The sequence below is a fragment of the Engystomops pustulosus genome, chromosome 2 (genome assembly GCF_040894005.1).
Source record: "Engystomops pustulosus chromosome 2, aEngPut4.maternal, whole genome shotgun sequence".
In the NCBI taxonomy this organism is placed as follows: domain Eukaryota; kingdom Metazoa; phylum Chordata; class Amphibia; order Anura; family Leptodactylidae; genus Engystomops; species Engystomops pustulosus.
The window spans coordinates 63,927,758-63,946,939 of NC_092412.1; the positions used below are offsets into that span (position 1 = coordinate 63,927,758).

The 19,182-nt window shown below is 45.6% G+C and overlaps 1 protein-coding gene across 21 annotated transcripts; it reads left to right on the top strand.

Annotated features, from left to right (window-relative positions):
- Positions 1–18,506, top strand: NACA (nascent polypeptide associated complex subunit alpha). Of its 21 annotated transcripts, none has more exons than XM_072134974.1 (33): positions 1–150; positions 1,556–1,627; positions 2,228–2,371; positions 3,359–3,412; positions 3,784–3,849; positions 4,723–4,788; positions 4,873–4,932; positions 5,522–5,584; positions 5,697–5,762; positions 5,865–5,921; positions 6,143–6,208; positions 6,300–6,365; positions 6,548–6,610; positions 6,793–6,858; positions 6,961–7,026; positions 7,458–7,517; positions 7,872–7,928; positions 8,237–8,284; positions 8,557–8,604; positions 8,831–8,890; positions 9,345–9,389; positions 9,800–9,859; positions 10,379–10,438; positions 10,525–10,590; positions 10,969–11,019; positions 11,414–11,467; positions 14,110–14,421; positions 16,025–16,104; positions 16,210–16,287; positions 16,686–16,832; positions 16,925–17,053; positions 18,122–18,244; positions 18,383–18,506. In XM_072134974.1, the coding sequence occupies exons 2-33, from the start codon at positions 1,558–1,560 to the stop codon at positions 18,395–18,397; spliced, it is 2,466 nt and encodes an 821-aa protein (XP_071991075.1). In that variant the 5' UTR covers positions 1–150; positions 1,556–1,557; the 3' UTR covers positions 18,398–18,506. The 21 variants fall into 21 exon arrangements, with proteins under 21 accessions (XP_071991075.1, XP_071991077.1, XP_071991080.1 ...); XM_072134975.1 differs by lacking the exon at positions 1–150 and adding an exon at positions 176–193; XM_072134976.1 differs by lacking the exon at positions 10,969–11,019.
- The last annotated feature ends 676 nt before the right edge of the window (positions 18,507–19,182 follow it).

The following is a 19,182-nucleotide window of genomic DNA, read 5'->3' on the forward strand; positions in this document are numbered from 1 at the left end:
TAGTGACATCCCTCCCACATGTTTCTCAGCAGCAGGTGTGACCTTTAACCGTCGTCCCGGAAGTACCTCCCTCTGACGCCGCGATATCCCGGAAGCAGTTTGCTCTGGGCGTTCTTTCTTCAGCCATCTTGGAACTGAACTCCTCACACAGTAAGTGTCTCTTGCATCCAGTGCCATCCTTAAAGTTCTCTAAGTAAATTCAAGTCTAGAAAGTGTCCAGGGCGAGCGGAGGGTGTAGTGTATGGGGTGCTGGGTGTATGGCGGTACTCGGGGCCCGGGCTGGCTGTAGAAGTGCCTGGGAGCTGCCGGTACCGGGGGAGTAACATGGAGAGCGAGGTGTGGAGCCGGCCTGTGCTTAGTGCAGGGGCGGAAGCCTGAGGAGAGCGGGGCCGGGACGTGTTGTGTCCGGAGCTCCTGGCATAGCACGGGCTGTGTGTCCCGGCCTGAGTCCTGCCCGGCCCCGGGCCTGCTGTAATGTAGTATACGGAGCTGTGTAGGAGCCTGTCCTCAGCCATATAAGGCAGCGCTCTGCTCATCACTCGTGTATCTTATACTTACACAAAACTGAAGCATTTCCCCCAATACAGAGCGTTGCTTTTTCCCCTAGCAGTGAGCGGAGCTCTGGTCACATATAGGCTGCTCAGGGACCTCATTCCTAGGGATCGCTGGGGTCAGACCCCTGGGGCCTGTTCACTGGAAGTAAAGGATTTCTGAATTTTATAATCAGTCCAATAACTGATAAGTTGTGAACCCAACTAATGTAACCCCTGTCATTCAGGTGTCCTGCACTATGGACAAAGCTGCAGGAGCTTTTACCATTGATGTGAATGACCCTTGTAGAAAAGTCATTAAAGTGGTTTTTACCAACTATGTACACTATCCTCTATACATGGTATAAGGGATAACAAGCTGACCGGCGAGGGTCCTACTGCTGGTCGGTAGTAGGACCTTCCAAGACCCTTCCCATGATCTCTAGTAATTTACAACCCTCCATTACGTCCTGCCATTCCATTCACAAGTATATCCAACCTGCTGCTCCACCAATTCGTGACAGCGGGCTCCCACTTTGACTGGATCACTGGTGGTCCTATTCTTTTGATCGGAGGGAGTTCCAGTAGTTGTACCCCCAATAATCAGCCTGTTATTCTTTGTCTTGTTGATGGTTTAAACTTGAAAGCTTATTACTGTCCTCAAGTGGAGCAGCGTGTTATGTTTTTTTTTGTCCATAAAAGTGTTAGTCCCCATTAATGTCCTATGATGAGACTTGATGTGGTTCTACTAAATTATTTGATTCTCACATGGTTTTGGGTTGACATGAAATCCATTGAGGGTAACTATTGGTATGTATCTAGACTGATTGTCTTGAGTCCAGACCCAGTGCAAGCAGCTGTTTTGTAGGACTGGTGAGGAAGGGGAAGTCCTTATGAGACTTTATCCTGAGTGAGGTGGATTGTTTGTCTATATCTAGTATTTTGTTTCTAACAACTAGCACCACGTGGAGCTGTCACTTCATGGTATGCTAGTAGAGCTCATCATTTTGTTGTCTTCTTCTTAGAAATGCCTGGTGAAGCCACAGAAGCTGTCCCTGTTTCGGAGCAAGATCTCCACCAGCCTCAAGTTGAGACTGGTAAGTACATAATTGCCTCACTGCATCGGTCGGCTACTCCCACATTCAGATCGCTTCCTCAGTGTTTATGTGGAGGCGGACGCTGATGATGGAGTAGAACCTGCATGTAATCCTGAGTAAGCACTGTAGGTGTGATGGGAGTGCTGTACTCACACTAATAATGCTTGCTTTTTACCGGTCTAGTTACACAGCACTGTGGCCCGGACACACTTGATGTGTTTGGGGTAGACTCCTGTATATATATGCACTGTACTAATTGTGTGTGTGTGTGGAACATGTAACAATATTTTATAGATTTCATGTAATCTGTAAACACTAAGGATTCTGTTTGATGGTAGACAGTAGTAGTTGCATTTTCCTGTGTTGTCGGCTATTGTCTCTATTTGTTAGAATTTGGAAATAATTGAACTGAACGTTTGTCGGAGCAGTGGTCATGCTCTTAAGCTCAGTGTGTGTGACAATGACCTTGCTTTCACGTTTGTCTTACCCAGCTTCAAACTTGTTTTAGTTCTTATTTCTAATGGCACTGACTTGTGTGTTTTTGTAAGCATGGTTTGTTGGGAATAGACTCCTTGTTTATTCACTTGCTGCTGATTACAGTAACTTCTCCAACTGTGGCAGAGGCTGCTGCGCCTACAGGAGTGGCTGCAGCAGCTCAGGAGAAGAGGCCAGCCTCTAAGAAGCCCGGGGTGGCTAGTAAGGCTTCTCAGCCGGCACCAGTTGCTGCAGCCCCAGAGCCTTCAGGTAGGTATTCATAGATCATTAAATGGCTGTGCATTAATATCCACTGGTGTAACACATACTTAATGTAGGGGAGAGAGAATTCCTTTCTCTGCATTTGTCTTCAAAAAGTTGCACAGTAGGGCAGGTTCTGGGCTCTCTAGTGAGTTTTTGCATTACACCATTCTTTCCAGTTTTGAAAATTTGAGGGGCAATAGGCAAGATCAGCCAATTCAGCCAGATTTTTCAAGGAAGACCTTTTAAAAAGTCAAAAATTGTCTCAATTTGGCACCATAAATGGGATTCATTAAAAGGTTGAATAACATCCCAGGACAGTAGTAGTCAATTCGGTCTTCTGGAAAACTAAAATTAAAAAATAACAAGATAACACGCCTGCCTGCATGTGTCTGGATCCCATTCGGGTCATTATATTTAACACATCCATCACTGCAGAACAGAGTTATCTTATGTTGACAGTATAAAATGTACATGTCCTTCTTTGTCACTTTAGTCTTTTCCAGAAGCTAATATTTTTGTTTAAAAAAAAAAAGGGGGGGGAATCTGCTCCACCCTTGTGCTAATCTCCATTGTGAGAAAGTGCTGAGCAAGTAAATCAGTCGAGGCATTTTCTTCAGTATACGGTCTGCTGATCTTTTGTCGTTGGCTTTACACGGCAGTTGAATTATGCGACTGCATGCTTTGTCATTGGCATTATTTACTTCTGCTATTCTAAAATCTTAGATCCCTAACAAATTCTCTAGTGGTTCTCCGCCTTTCGTTTTACCTCCCGCACCCTCTGACAGAGTTGTAATCCTAAGACATTGATATGTACCCCATACATTTTTAGGGTTGGCACATAAAGTAGCTTACGTTCAGCTGTGGTAATAAGCTACTTTATATATATATTAAGCTATTTTAATATGAGTATATTGACCATTTTTGGAATCGTTGAAGTAGGTGTCTTTATTACTTTCTTGATAGTTTTATATTATCCCTTGTCAATTGATTCAGTTGCAGATGGCACCTCCCCTCCCTCTGGGGCTCCCACACCCACTGATATACCAGGTATGCCTCTAGTGTTGCCGTTTTATTTACTAATCTTTACAGGCACACTAACTATGGCAGATGTAGTTTAATATTGATGCTGAGTAGTGGCCAATATGTAACCAGTACATGTAAACTCTATTTCTAAACCACTGTGTGTGATGTCACAAATATGACTATGTATCACTTTTTTTCTTTACACACATGGAAATTGACACTGAAATATGTTTACTGTGAGGGAATGGGTTAAGATCAGATGAGCTGCCCCAGAGGTGGAAGAAGGGGGAAGGATATAATGTGCTCCATATTTGGCTTGTGCAGAGGAGACCATCTCTTTGCCATCTTTTTATGATAAATACATCTTTTAATACTTTTGCATCTTTCTTGTGTAGTTCCAAAAATAGAACAGTCTGCCCCTGCGCCTCCAGCAGAGCCTGCTGCTAAAGCCAAGGCTCCAGGTATTATTCCTTGCATAAACCTTTGTGTTTTAACAGTTTGCTGTGTCTCCTAATATTTCCCTATGGAGGATGCAGAAAACTTGAGATGTTCTAGACTTCTGTCAGTAGTGATGACGGTTTCTCATCTTTCAACACCCCTAATGGGTAGGATGGGGCTCTGGAATTTGCATGTTGTGTTTTTAGTTCATTTCCCCCAGTTTGTGGATCTGAGGCTTCATCATGTGGTCTACACAATCTTGGGGCTCCCACAGACGGCGGTGGTTGGTCCGTGAGTTAGGCTGCATTCACACTACCGCAAGGGGGACGTATATACGGCCGATATACGTCCCCCATAGACGGCAATGGGCACACGGCGCCCTACGGGAGCGGTACGGTGCAGCACACGTGCGGCCCCGTACTGCTCCGTGCCCCGTGAAAAAATAGGACATGTCCTATTTTTTCAGGGCATACGGCGCCGTGCGCCATATATCCCTATGGAGAGGGGCGGGGGTGAGCAGCGCTCTCCCCCTCCTCCTCTCCCCGCGCGCTGCCGTGTGCCCGCCGTGCTACGGTACGGCGGGCACCGGTCGTGTGAATCCAGCCTTACATGTAGCTGCGCTGAGTCCCTTCTCACAGTCCGACCAGGGCAGTTGGATTGAGCCCTTAATGGTAGTTCCAAATACTGGGAACTGATTCTAATCCTCCATGTGCATTACTTGTATGTAACTTTTATTATCAAGACTTTGTACTTGTGTTGCAATGAGTCCCTTTCCTCTATGTAGCTTAAGGTATTGTGCTTGTCATGTGCAATCCTTTCCGTGTAGTGGTCCCTGGACAGAGGACTCTTGCACTGAGGTTGTTGGTAATAAGTCTACACGTGTATATTTCATTTAGCCTCCAAAAACAAGGTATCATCACCCGAGGTCCCTAAAGCCCCTGCAGCCGATTCTAAATCTCAAGGTACCTGAAAATGGTGTAGAGACAAGATACTTCATGACACGTCTCATAAAGTGGTCCTATAAATGAGCATTTTATTTGTTTTAGCACGAAAGAAAAAGTCTAAGTCTTCTGGTAAAGCTCCTGTTGCTGAAACTAAAGCATCAGGTATCACGGCTGCATGACTTTGCATGTCTTTTCTTACAGGGACCTCAATAAGGTTTGATGCCGTACATCTCTTTCCAAAGGGTCAAGTTCAGAGACTGTACATTGTATATGTTATATGACTAGCATGTCAGTCCAATTGCATGCAGAATTGACTTTTATTTTACCTTTGTAATCGAAGGATGTGTACGATGCTGTTGATTCTGTTCATTATTGACCCCCAAAAAACTGCATGCAGGGGATCATGTAGACTTCTGTTGCTTGCCCCAAGTGCTGTAGATGGTTCAGAGTACCAGGTCCAGCCTTATAGTGGCACTTTTCCATCTGCCCTTCCCTGGTGTTTTACTGATTTGACTTGAGTTGTCTTAGTATCTTGTGCCATTTGGCCACCTTGTCTCTCCATAAGGAGGCGGCTCTGTTGCCTGTGGCCTATTCCAGTTGCCTTCATGCGACTGGAGTATTCTATGATCATTTTTGCATGGTCTCCAGCATGTTCTCATGTGTACAGGGTTATTCTATGTGACTATTCTTTGATGTCCCTGATTGCCTCATTGTCATCTTCTGCATCCTCTAAATGTACTTGTGTGTTTAGCCCCTAAATTAGAGACTCCTCCCGAGGTCCCTGCAAAGTCCGTCATAGAAACTAAAGCATCAGGTACTTTTTGGATGTCCATGTGTTTTGTACAAGGTCTATAGATCTATTGTCCTGTGTGTCCGGACACTGAATTCCTCCGTTGTACCTATGTAACATCCTTATGTATGTTTAGCTCCTAAAATAGAGACCCCAGCTGTTGTGGTCCCTGCAGAGACTGCTGTTGAATCCAAATCTCCAGGTACTTGATAGCGATCTTAATGTTTCCAAATGTGTGACACATTTTGTTGCATGCCAGTGGTTCCACAGATCATCCAATAAGGGGTTTCTACTTTCACCTTAGCTCCAGAAACCAAAGTGGAAATTCCTGCAGCACCTGAGGTGGATTCCCAAGCTGCAGGTAGTGAATGTAGTTTGGTGGAGTAACATGCACCATTCAGTGTCCTGTAACTTTTTGTATCCTATTTTTCTCACGACTGCATGAAAGTCACATAACGTCATTATATAGATGTTTGCTGTGCTCACCTGTTACAACTTATTAACCCTTATGTTACGTCAGTCACTCTACTTGTGGCTTTGGTTAGTTTTACCTGTATACAAACTCAAGATTTTCCTGTCCAGTTCCAAAAGCAGAGCAGCCTGCCACTGTGGTGCCAGTAGAGCTACCCACTAAAGCCAAGGCTCCAGGTATTAATAGCTTCACCACTCACAGTCACTGTACTTGGTTGTAACATTTTATAGCATTACATCCGGATACTCATGAATCTTTCTTCTTTAGTTCCAAAAACAGAGCAGCCTTCCCCTGCAGCTCCAGTAGAGCCTCCCACTAGTACTAAGGCTCCAGGTATTAGCACTTGACTTTACCCAATTCTTTTTGGACCAGTTTGCAGTGCCAACAAACTAACTACTATTAGCTGTGCAACACAAATCCTAAAATTAGTTTAATAAAAATGTAACACAAGTGTCTATGACCTGAGGGCTCGTCAGCTCTTGTGTATTTGAGTGACGGTGTCTGTTTCGCCTTAGCTCCAGAAAGCAAAGCTGCTCCGGAAAGTCCTGCATTGCCTGTTGTGGACTCCAAGGCTCCAGGTACTGTGTGCAACGTCTTGGATCTTTACTCCATGACTTGTGCGTGAAAGTCACACAACTCAGCCCAATCCTATGAACACTGAATAGTCTGAAACAGTTTATCACTGCTTGCCACTAACATTGTAGAGCCGTTCACCCTTTTCCCCAGCAGTCACAGCAGCATTTTATTCTTGTTGGTTTAGCTTCAAAGACGCAGCTCCCCAAGGCCGATGCCCCCTCAGTGCCTGTGGCCACCTGTAAAGAGCCAGGTATTGGTGTTGTGCATGCTAGAACTACCAGCAATAGATGTGTGGAAGCCTCTACTGAGCAGCTGAACATCTGTTTTATTTTATACTCTTCTTCTTGTTTAGCTCCAAAAACAGAGCAGCCTTCCCCTGTGGCTCCAGTAGAGCCTCCTGCTAAAGCCACAGAACCAGGTATTAATGCACTAAACATTTTATTAAAATCCAGGTAAAAATTCGGGGCTCCGCTGATCAGTGATTCACAAATCAAAGGGTATACATTGACAGAATTAGACATAATACAGTTATCAGTGCAAACGAGAAGCCCCAGCTCATGAGAGCATACAATTGATTCTAACCTACCTATGTTTTAAATTAAATTTCCCTGCCATAGGGGAATATTGTACTTGATGTTGCATTAAAAAGTCACCATAATGACCTATCCAAAAGACCTGCGCTCTACTGCAGAGCTCAAACTGCCTCCTGCTAGTACTAAGGCTCCTCTAAAGATGCGCACACACATAGGCCTTGGTTTAACTAGGATGTCACCACTGGCGGTCGCTGTACTTGCTTGTGACATTTTGTAGTTCTGCACTCCTGATTCACCTGAACCTTTTTTTGTTTAGTTCCAAAAACAGAGCAGCCTGCCCCTGTTACTCCAGTAGAGCCTCCTGCCAAGGCTCCAGGTATTATCGCTTGCCTTAACCAGAATTGTTTTTGAATCGGTTTGCAGTGCCGACTAACATTTATTTCTATTTACAAAACGAATCCTATAATAGTAGTCAGAAAACTTGCATATAAGCCTAATTTATATAATAAAGAAAAGATGATTTTACAATGAATAATGTATGAATTGACTAGATAAAGGCTGGGATGGGATCCTTGTGAGCTGCTCCAACAGAAAGTGGTGACAGAAATAGTTAGAGAACTGATGACAGGTGTCCTTTAACCTATAATTTCTAGAAAGTTTCCATGGCCTGGGGGTGAAATTGGCTTTTATTTCGCATTGTGAGGGTTTCTTATTTCTACCTTGGCTCCAGAAAACAAAGCTGTTCCTGAAAGTCCTGCATTGCCTGTTGTGGACGCCAAGGCTCCAGGTACTTAGTGCAGTGTGGGTGAGCAGCATGCACTGTCCTAAGGACACCCTAAGAAGTCTTCATCTTTGCCCCATCACTTGTGCATGCAAGTCTCACAACTCCATGGCCACTGCTTCACATGTAACTGTTATTTATCATGGCTTCACGCCTTGACATCCACCCCACTTATCCAGCAGTCGCTGTAGCATTTTGTTCTTGTTGGTTTGGCTTCAGACACTGCCCACCCTCCAGCAGCTTTGAAGAGGTGGTCGCTCTACTTGTTTGACCCTATATTGTTTTACACTCAGTTCTTTTGACTTTTTGTTTAGTTCCAAAAGCAGAACCTCCTTCCCCTGTGGCTCCAGTGCAGGCTCCAGGTAGTACAGCATGCGTACAATAGACTTCTTCTAAACTTCTTTTTTGCAGTGCTGATTTAACATTTCCAGTTTATTAAAGTAAAACCAATTTTGTATAAGCTGTGCTGATCCTGAACCTTAGTGACCTATCAGGGAAACCTGGCACACTTCTGTATCATGAAATTTTTTTTTTTGTTGTACAAGCTAAAAACTGCTATAATGTGCTAACACACCAACAGGGAATACCCCAGCAATGGTACTTATGCATCTTTCATGTTTTGTTCCAAAAACAGAGCAGCCTGCCCCCATGGCTCCAGTAGAGCCTCCTGCCAAGTCTCCAGGTATAAACACCTAAACCACAGGAGTGTGACTAATGATAAATGTCTGATTCATTTTAGCTAGTTAAACTAAATGGAAAGGGAACGGGGAGCTGAGTCTCGGTAGATAGATCTTCACCCACCAGTTTTGGGGAGGCTGAAATTCCCAGATTCTGGCCAAAAAAATAACTTTTTTTTTGTTTGTTTGCTGGAGTCTGATATGATACAACCTTTAATCTTTTCTGTTCAGTTCCAAAAGCAGAGCAGCCTGCCCCCGTGGCTCCGGTGGAGCCTCCTGCTAAGGTTTCAGGTATTATCGCTTGCATAAACCCAAATTATTTTTAGAACTGTTTGCTGTGCCAACTAACATTTATTTCAAGTTTATGGTAAAGTTGATTTTCTAAAGCAACACATTCAGAATTTAGCATTGTGCCATTCATCTGCTCTTCTTGGACACAGGAACAAATTTGAGTGGCCACGATTTGTTGTATGCTTGTACCCCCAGGAGGAATTGTTCACCATATGTATGAATGATATGTGACCCTAGCCTAAACCACTTGCTACTAATACTGCACATCCTTTATATCTTAAGTGGAATGTGCATGACTTAATATGACCTTTCTGTCTTGTATTGTGGATAGTACAAAGATTATTTAACTAAAATGTAGAAGTATAAATCAGGAATGGGAGCTATAACCTGTAGAAAGTATTCCATACCCTGGGATTTCGGGTTTTGTTACTGAGGATATTCATCTTCTCCTTAGCTCCTGAAAGTCCTGCTGTGCCTGTTGTGGACTCCAAAACTCCAGGTATTGTGTTCTCTGGAGGTGCTGGGAGGGTTCTACACGCACCCATTCAGTGTAACATTCGGTCCTAAGAGATGGTCTTCACCTTACCCCATAAGGTCTATGTTTTGGTATGAACACCATCTATGTAATAGTTGCTTATCACAGCTTCTCTCGTTTGTTGTGTAGCAGTGTTGTGACGTTCACCCTGCTCTTTCACCCGTTACCACAGCATTGTGTTCTTGTTTGTTTAGCCTTAAAAGGGTTTTCAGTCCCTTTAAGGCTGTGAGAAACTACAAGTACACTGCTGGATCAAGGTGCAATATTTGCCCATTGCTAAATGGTGGCTTAAAACCACAACCGCTCAGCAGCATTAACTCTGGGCCGCACGTCAACCAGTTATACACTCAATTCTCATAGGTCTTTTCTTTTAGTTGCAAAACCAGAGCAGCCTGCCCCTGTGGCTCCAGTAGACCCTCCTGCTAAGGCTCCAGGTATTGCAGTGTGCTGAAACTACGATTTGTTTTGGGATGTTTTGCCGTGTGGACTAACAGCCTTTAAATATTGTAATAAATTAGAAATCCAGTATTATAGGTGGATGTTTCCTTTCTAGAAGTGTTCTTGTCTGGATGAACACTTTTTGTTCATATACATTGAAAAAATATCTAGTACTTGCCTGATGCGCCTGACGGTGCATTTCTGCGCCATAAAATATTCCCCTGTTGAAACATCATTGATAAAATGGTTCTGTAACATGCAGCAACCAACTACATCCCAAAAGATTTTTTTTTACCTTGATGAGGTGGCATGGACATAATTTCTGATTACTTTTTTGCAACTGGATGTGATCCTTCCTTTTTGACTTGTGCATGAAAGCCCCACACCTCGATGTACTCCTATGGACACGGAATTTTTTGCTATAGCAGCTTATCATAGCTTCACACTTTTGTCAACGTGTGGCACCAAAATTTACCCCACTTTCTCATCAGTCACAGCAACATTTTATGTTTTAGCTCCAAAGACTCAGCCCCCCAAACCTGATGCGCCTGCAGTGGCTGTGGACAAAGAATCAGGTATCCAGAAAATTGCTGGATCTTAGAGCACCAAGTGTTTCCTTTGCTGCTTTTGTAGGTTAAATTTGTGAATCTTTCTTGTTTAGTTCCAAAAACAGAGCAGCCTACCCCTACGCCTCAAGTACAGCCCCCAGCTAAGGCCAAGGCTCCAGGTATTAATGTTTGCCTAAACCAAGGTTCATTTATTTTTTAAGCATGCAAGTCTTAGAATTTCATTTATCTCTATGACTGAACTAGTTAGTCTGTTCTACTCAAATACTGCCCCAAATTGTAGATGTTCACCTCCTCATCACTTTAGGATAACATTAAATATCCCTGTCCAGGTTGTGTCCCAGGTGTATTGTCATGCATGTTATTCTCCAGTATAGTCTGCTGATATTCTTCTGCCCCATACAATAAAAATAGTAGCAACATCCAATACACCTTCATAAGCACAGCCCAGCTACATGGGCAGGATGGCATCTGCGCAATCAAAGAGGGTGTTTTATCCTTTCACTTACTAAAGATCTGTATCTTTGTATTGGCTTCAGCAAAAAAGACTAAAGTACCTGTGGCACCTCTGGGAGATCCCAAAGTTCCAGGTATTGCATGCAGTATGAGGGAATTGCATGCATTGTTTCCACTTGGAGGGGGGGGGGGTACTTGGGATTCCAACTTTTTTTTTTTTTTTTTTTTTTTGTATTGATGAAAAAGAAACACACTTGGTCCTAAAAAAAAAAAAAAAAAAGTATCCACAAGAACACATGCATTCATTGCACCTATAAACTGTTCACATTTGAAAATAGTCTTGTGCTGTACTGCTTACTAAATCACCATGGTTACAGACTACAAACATTCTGTAGTCAAGTCCTGCAGCAATTTGCATCTGTATCCCCACTTTCTACTAACGTTGATTTATATGGAGACCGAAACCTAGACATGTGAGTGGTAACATTTGTTTATACTTTGGGGTTTGATAATTTATCTTTGCTTTAGCTCCAGAAAACAAAACTGCTCCTGAAAGTCCCGCAGTGGACTCCAAAGCTCCAGGTACTGAGTGTGTGGAAATAACATGTGCTCCAAGGTTTAGTGTTGTGTCCTTTGTTCTCCTCAGACTTTCCCCTGGTATTAATGCATAGAACATAATAGTAATAACCAGAGAAATTAATAGTCAGAACTTTGCTTCCATAGTTTTATTTACATTTTTAAGATTGAATGTTTCACCAGAAAAATTGCAGGGTAGGGAGGACTTGATTAAAACTGTTCACTGTGTACCAGACCTGCAAACCTATGGCAGAAGATTACACTAGAATGATTGCCAGCTCCTAGGTTGTTAAACGGATAATGTTGCCTTGCCGTGTTTTCATATAGCCGTGTTTTCATATAACGTCTCCTTTCCCATTTCTCCCCTCCCTGTGGATATGAACCTTATTCTAAAGCTTGCCTTTCCAATTCACTTGTTTTAAAAGCTGATGCAGTAGATGATAGTGCTATAGGCCATCCTGGTGTGGAAATCCCCTCTGCAATGCTTGCTTCTAATATGAACTATATGGTGCCGATTGAGTTGTGTGATGCAGATGTAGTGGATGCTCCCCTTTTTGCTATGTCTGAAGGAAAATCTGCTCAGGTTTTGAGGTCCCATGGCTTAGTTGTTGCAAATGATTGGGCACCTCAAGAAACTGTATTAGAGGCCTCTGAGGCGGCGCAGGCCCCGGCTGCCCCCTCTGAGGCGGCGCAGGCCCCGGCTGCCCCCTCTGAGGCGGCGCAGGCCCCGGCTGCCCCCTCTGAGGCGGCGCAGGCCCCGGCTGCCCCCTCTGAGGCGGCGCAGGCCCCGGCTGCCCCCTCTGAGGCGGCGCAGGCCCCGGCTGCCCCCTCTGAGGCGGCGCAGGCCCCGGCTGCCCCCTCTGAGGCGGCGCAGGCCCCGGCTGCCCCCTCTGAGGCGGCGCAGGCCCCGGCTGCCCCCTCTGAGGCGGCGCAGGCCCCGGCTGCCCCCTCTGAGGCGGCGCAGGCCCCGGCTGCCCCCTCTGAGGCGGCGCAGGCCCCGGCTGCCCCCTCTGAGGCGGCGCAGGCCCCGGCTGCCCCCTCTGAGGCGGCGCAGGCCCCGGCTGCCCCCTCTGAGGCGGCGCAGGCCCCGGCTGCCCCCTCTGAGGCGGCGCAGGCCCCGGCTGCCCCCTCTGAGGCGGCGCAGGCCCCGGCTGCCCCCTCTGAGGCGGCGCAGGCCCCGGCTGCCCCCTCTGAGGCGGCGCAGGCCCCGGCTGCCCCCTCTGAGGCGGCGCAGGCCCCGGCTGCCCCCTCTGAGGCGGCGCAGGCCCCGGCTGCCCCCTCTGAGGCGGCGCAGGCCCCGGCTGCCCCCTCTGAGGCGGCGCAGGCCCCGGCTGCCCCCTCTGAGGCGGCGCAGGCCCCGGCTGCCCCCTCTGAGGCGGCGCAGGCCCCGGCTGCCCCCTCTGAGGCGGCGCAGGCCCCGGCTGCCCCCTCTGAGGCGGCGCAGGCCCCGGCTGCCCCCTCTGAGGCGGCGCAGGCCCCGGCTGCCCCCTCTGAGGCGGCGCAGGCCCCGGCTGCCCCCTCTGAGGCGGCGCAGGCCCCGGCTGCCCCCTCTGAGGCGGCGCAGGCCCCGGCTGCCCCCTCTGAGGCGGCGCAGGCCCCGGCTGCCCCCTCTGAGGCGGCGCAGGCCCCGGCTGCCCCCTCTGAGGCGGCGCAGGCCCCGGCTGCCCCCTCTGAGGCGGCGCAGGCCCCGGCTGCCCCCTCTGAGGCGGCGCAGGCCCCGGCTGCCCCCTCTGAGGCGGCGCAGGCCCCGGCTGCCCCCTCTGAGGCGGCGCAGGCCCCGGCTGCCCCCTCTGAGGCGGCGCAGGCCCCGGCTGCCCCCTCTGAGGCGGCGCAGGCCCCGGCTGCCCCCTCTGAGGCGGCGCAGGCCCCGGCTGCCCTGCAAAAACAGTCACTGACTGAAAATAGTGGCGTTTATGGAGTTACTACTGCAGTGGACAATGCTGCATTCATCCAAGTGTGTGCAGAAGCTCCCACTCCTGGAGTGCTGTCAGATGTAGTGCCCTATGAAGCTCCCACTGTCCAGAAGCAGGCATCCATGACTGAGGACGCCTCCACAGTGATGGGAGAGACCCTGCCAGATGTTCCTCATGAGACCCTGATTGTAGAGGATGAGGCCCAACTTACTGTGCCTTTAGAGACCCCCACATTGGTAAACAAGGCGCCTGATGTGCCTGTGGAGGCTGATGCCCCACCTGCTTTGCTTGAGGAGGCCTCCATGTCTGAGGCAGACACAATGTATAGTTGTGTAAGATCCACCACCATGGTCGATGCTTGTGAAACATTGGATATTAAAAATCCACCTATTGAATCTTATCAGAATGATCAGGAATCGTCTGATGATTTGGATAAGGATACAAATGCAGTAAATGAAGTAACATTGCCTGAGAGCCATGACCATGATACAAAGCGAAGCCGGGCTGAGCCTGTATGTGAAAGTGGTCTGTCCTATCATGTTGGCTTTCTGTCGGCTGACGCCGGCTCTCTTCATTCTTCTGAGGATGAGTCGGCTGAGCCAGACTCCCTTATGACTTGTGCCACTTCCCTGCTTATGGCTGCTTCTGCCACCCCTGATAACAGTGACTTGCCCCTTTCTACCGACCTGTCTACCTCTGCTGCCCCTAATCTTGGTTCTTCTTCCATTCTTTTAGTTGAGAAAGTGTCTCAGGTTTCTGCTCCAGAGCTAGCTATCTCAAGTCCTGCAAAAGAGCTAACCCCTCCTCCTGCTTTGCCTCTCGTGGACTCTGTACCTTTTGCTTCTGTTTCTCTACCTGTCTCCAAAACGCCTGCCAAACCTATTGCACCCGCTCCCGTTGCTGTTGAAGAGGAGGAATTGCCACCTCTGATCCCTGCTGAGGTGCCTGCTGATGAAGTGGTCTATCAGCCGGTCATGGTGGACCTGGCTCCTCCCAAACCACCTGTAGCTGTTCCCGTGAAGGAGCCGGTTCTGAAGAACGATGAGGGTACCTTTGGCGTTTATATTGCATGGTGTTGAAGATAGATGTTGACCTACAATTAATACAACTAACCTTAGATGTATACAGTGACTGGTGTGATATTTGTGTAGAGAGACCTGGGTAGTTTTCTTTCCACGTAGTCCAACTGCTATGTAGCTGCAGTGACTTGCATATAGTCCAATATGCGGGAACATCCAGCTACTGCTCTCTATAAGCGTCATCCTCTTCCATCTCCTGGAAGGAAAACTACTTGAGTTGTTAACCATATAGATGCTTAACTCTATTAAAACCTAGGTGTAACCTATTTGGGATCATATGCCTCATCCTCCGGTTTTATGCAATACAGGCAGTCCCTGGGTTACATACAAGATAGGGTCTGTAGGTTTGTTCTTAAGTTGAATTTGTATGTAAGTCGGAACTGTATATTTTCATTGTAACCCCAGACAGAACTTTTTTGGTCTCTGTGACAATTGGATTTTGAAAATGTTGGGTTGTCATAAGAACCAGGAGTAACACTAAAGCTTCATTACAGACACCTCTGATAACTGTTACAGCTGTTTATTGTAGCCTAGGACTAAAGTACAATAAATTACCAACATCCAGAGGTCCGTTTGTAACTAGGGGTCGTATGCAAGTCAAGTGTTAAGTAGGGGACCGCCTGTACTCACTTGTGCCCTGTTTCCCGGGCCAAAAACTCTTTCTGGCAAGGAACTCTACATCATTGCGACCTATAATGTGAGGGGTCTGCTGCTTCTCTAAAGGGCAGCACCAAGACTGTAATCATTTTAACACTAAAGCAGCAGCAGCCCCTTGCATCATGGATCGCTATGATGTCAAGAGTCCCGGGAAACTTTCACGGACCCAAAACAGCTTTTTGTCAACGTTCATTTACTACATTAAGGGAGGTTCTTGTTAGACTAATTTTGCCATTGGAAGTAGACTATGCACATTTTCTTCTACATCTGGTAAATATAGATGTATGATGACAATTGTTTACATAAATAGGAATGATGCGGGTTGCACGACAGTGTGTGGTCTGTCACTAGAGAAACCTAGTAGCTGTAGACGCAGAACAGACAGGTATATTGCAAGGTTTGTGCAGATCTTAAAAGGATGTTCTGGTTTATTAGAAGTTATTCCTGATGCACTGGATGCAATCATCGGTGGCTTTCACTGCTGGGCCCCTGTTTGGTAATGAGAACCAGGTCCCTTGTACCATTTAATATAAGGAGTGGCTGCATGTTCATTCTTTAGGTGAGTAAAGAGATTGGAGAGTAGTCCAAAAGTAGGGTTGTAGCGCACCTGACCATTCTCTCATGGCGCTTGGAGTTGCAGGACTATTTACATACACCGCTGGCTTTATATTAGAGGCCTCCATGGATGGCAGTAGCCTGGTGATGCAATGTAGTTGTGTCAAGATACAAGTCACGTGTTCTAACCGCTGCACATGTCCTTTGTTAGTTTAGTGACATGTTTGCAAAGCTGGATATATATATGTGTGTGTGGATTACTCTAATATTTTCTTGATATCTAGGTTTTCGGCAAAGACCGGGTTTCCGTTCATCGATTCCTGATATTGAAATTAACCTAATTGTGTGTATTTTTGCAGGATCAGGAACAGATTCCGACAGCGATGATTCTCCTCCCGAGCTTGAACAGGACTCCACGCAAACTACACAGCAGGCACAGGTAAGGTTACAGCCCTGGGTGTGACTTTTGCAGTCTCTGATGCAAAAAAAAAACCTACACCCACATATTTACAGAAATAAACTTCTTAATTGTATGTCTCAATAGCTGGCAGCAGCGGCCGAAATAGATGAGGAACCTGTCAGCAAAGCAAAACAGAGCAGGAGTGAAAAGAAAGCAAGAAAGGTATAGTATTTTAGTTTCAGCAAATTTACACCACGTTTTAAAGCAAAACTACCATCAATATCAAGCAAGGAAAACCAGGGACACTTTAATAATCGACTTGTGTTACAGAAACCCTTTGTGCTGCCCTTTATACTGCAGCAGCACAGCTCAGTCTGACCAACCCCTCGGTAACATAATTTTAAAACATTTAAAAAAATGTTAATGTTAGATTACCAAAGTTTCTTTTTTAGTATTTGTTCCACACTTTTTTAGGAGAGCGTAACAGAAAGCTCAAACACAAGTGTGAATGAGAGGACTTAGACCTGCAATACCATTTACAACCACTACACACAAACTAGAATTGTATTGTATTTACATGAATAAAAAAAACATTTGAATTTTTTTATTTCTATAACCAGGCTATGTCAAAGTTGGGGCTTCGCCAGGTCACTGGAGTTACAAGAGTCACTATTCGAAAGTCTAAGAACATTTTGTTTGTCATAACCAAGCCAGACGTATACAAGAGCCCAGCATCCGACACATACATTGTCTTTGGAGAAGCCAAGGTATATTCTAGATGCCCTTCGTTACCCAGCATGTATTTTTCATTCGACTAAGTTGCTGATTGTGTGTAACTTTTCTGTTGTGAACATTATAGATTGAAGATCTTTCACAACAAGCCCAGCTGGCTGCTGCCGAAAAATTCAAGGTACAAGGAGAAGCAGTGTCAAATATACAGGAAAACACACAGACTCCCACAGTACAGGAGGAAAGCGAAGAGGAAGAGGTAAGATCAGTGATTTTTTTTTTTTTTTTGTGTTTTTTAATTCTGTGTTAAAATATCAAGGTTCAACAGGCAAAATGCGTAAAATACTACAACTACAGGCAGCGTTCCCATGTATGAGTAGGGGATAGAGAAATACCAGACTTAAAATTACCCCCGCCAGAACCTGTATATACTACCATTACGGCTAGTTGGTGTAATGCTCACCTCTCCTATCTCCATATGGGCTCCCCCTCTTATTGTGATGACTATTTGCTGACCTCGCTGTGACCGCACACAATAGACCTCTATGATCGGGTGTTCATAGCCTGATGCCCAGTGCATGTGACCATAGTTTTCATATATGCATGATTCCCAGATTGTGCTTCTTGACCTTTGAAGTGAATGGACCACAATTATTAAAAGGTTTGCACCAGTTTTCTGTCTGACTCTGCACTAGAAAGCTGCTTGCACATTAATTTATAAAGTTTGTGCACCAGTTTTGTGTCGCGGCTGCACTGTGTGCAACAAGACAGAAAAATGTGAGCACCAAAAGAGGTGTTACTGCTTAGTCTGACCGTGCACAATTCTGTCCAATATGTGCTACAATTGTCTGAATCATTAACTAAGTGCACCAACCAAAAAATAGTGCACCTTGTCAAAGCAGATGCGTAAAGAACATACAACACAATTCATAAATAGTTTGCATTGGTTTTGATAAATTTGGGCCTATGTGTCTGGAAAATCACAAAAGTGCACACATGCTGATTCTTGGAAAGGATGGAAATCTGCTACATGGGTACGTGTTTAGCCTAAATCTCATGCTTTAAAAATGTGATCCAATTTCCTTCGGATTGGTTGTGAATGTAAGAACAAATGGTTTCCAGCTCCGCTGATCAGCTGTCTGAAGTGGTGCACAATCCATTAATATCACCTCCATTCATCACATGGCTTAGTTGTATCTCTGTCCCTTACATGTGAATAGGGCTTTGCTGCTTTACTAAGTGGTATTGGTGTTGGACGTGGAAGTTATCAGATCACTCATGACCCTGTGTGGTAAGAGGATATTTAATTTTTTTTTTATTCTTTCAGGTTGATGAGACTGGAGTAGAGGTGAAGGACATAGAACTAGTAATGTCACAAGCCAATGTGTCCAGGGCGAAGGCTGTACGTGCCCTCAAGAACAACAGCAACGACATTGTAAACGCCATCATGGTAAGCCTCTGACTTAAACACAGCTGTGTATATGGATGTTTTATGGTTTGATTTGCTACAATGCAGATTCCCCTACTTGTGTACACTATGTCCTCTGCATTTCTTTCATGTAATATTGTTTTCTCTCTCCCTGTGTAGGAGTTGACGATGTGAGCGTCCTTCCGACTGAACTCGTTTGGTCTTGCTCTTGGGTCGGTGCAGCTGATAATGAGATTTATACTATTTCTATTGATTTAATAAAGTTGTGGCTTATTGTTGGTGACTTACTACGTCATATGTGTGTTTCTACTTCTATTAAATTAATGTGCACGTGCTAAATATCTGACCGCTTAAACATAAAATTTCAACATTCTAAAAAGATCCCCTAGAAAATGGTTTTAAATATTGGTTTATAAATCAATCACTTTTTAGAATGACTGTAGATGTGGGAAATCGTGCAAATAAGTTTTCCAGGATTGAAAACTACCTTGTAAGGCAACTCCTTCGACATCAAGCATGACCTTCAGGAAGCCTCGTGGAATAATGCAGGATTAAAACCAAACCAGTATATATATTCCAGAAGGACCCTGTTTGGGTCTCTTCAGTACAGCTGAGTGAGAGGCTTGTGACTGGGGTCGGGAAGTAAGAATTCTCTTTACGGAGACTGCCAATTAGGCAGCGCCTCATGTCCCAAGGCTTCTTGACGGTTCTCATTCTTCATGTCATGGTTTTCCTTATCCCATCTAGGAAACCGTATTTGCATGTTTTCCCAGAATACCATACTGGAGCTGCTGTATAAAGGAATTATTATTATTCCATGGCTATAAGCCTCCACACACCTACAAGGCTGCCTTATTTGGTAGATGTGGCACATATATGTTATCAAAAAGACACCTGTGATCAGAAGTCAGGATTGCAAAGGTGAAATCTATGCATCTTCCTCCTATAATAAAGAAGTT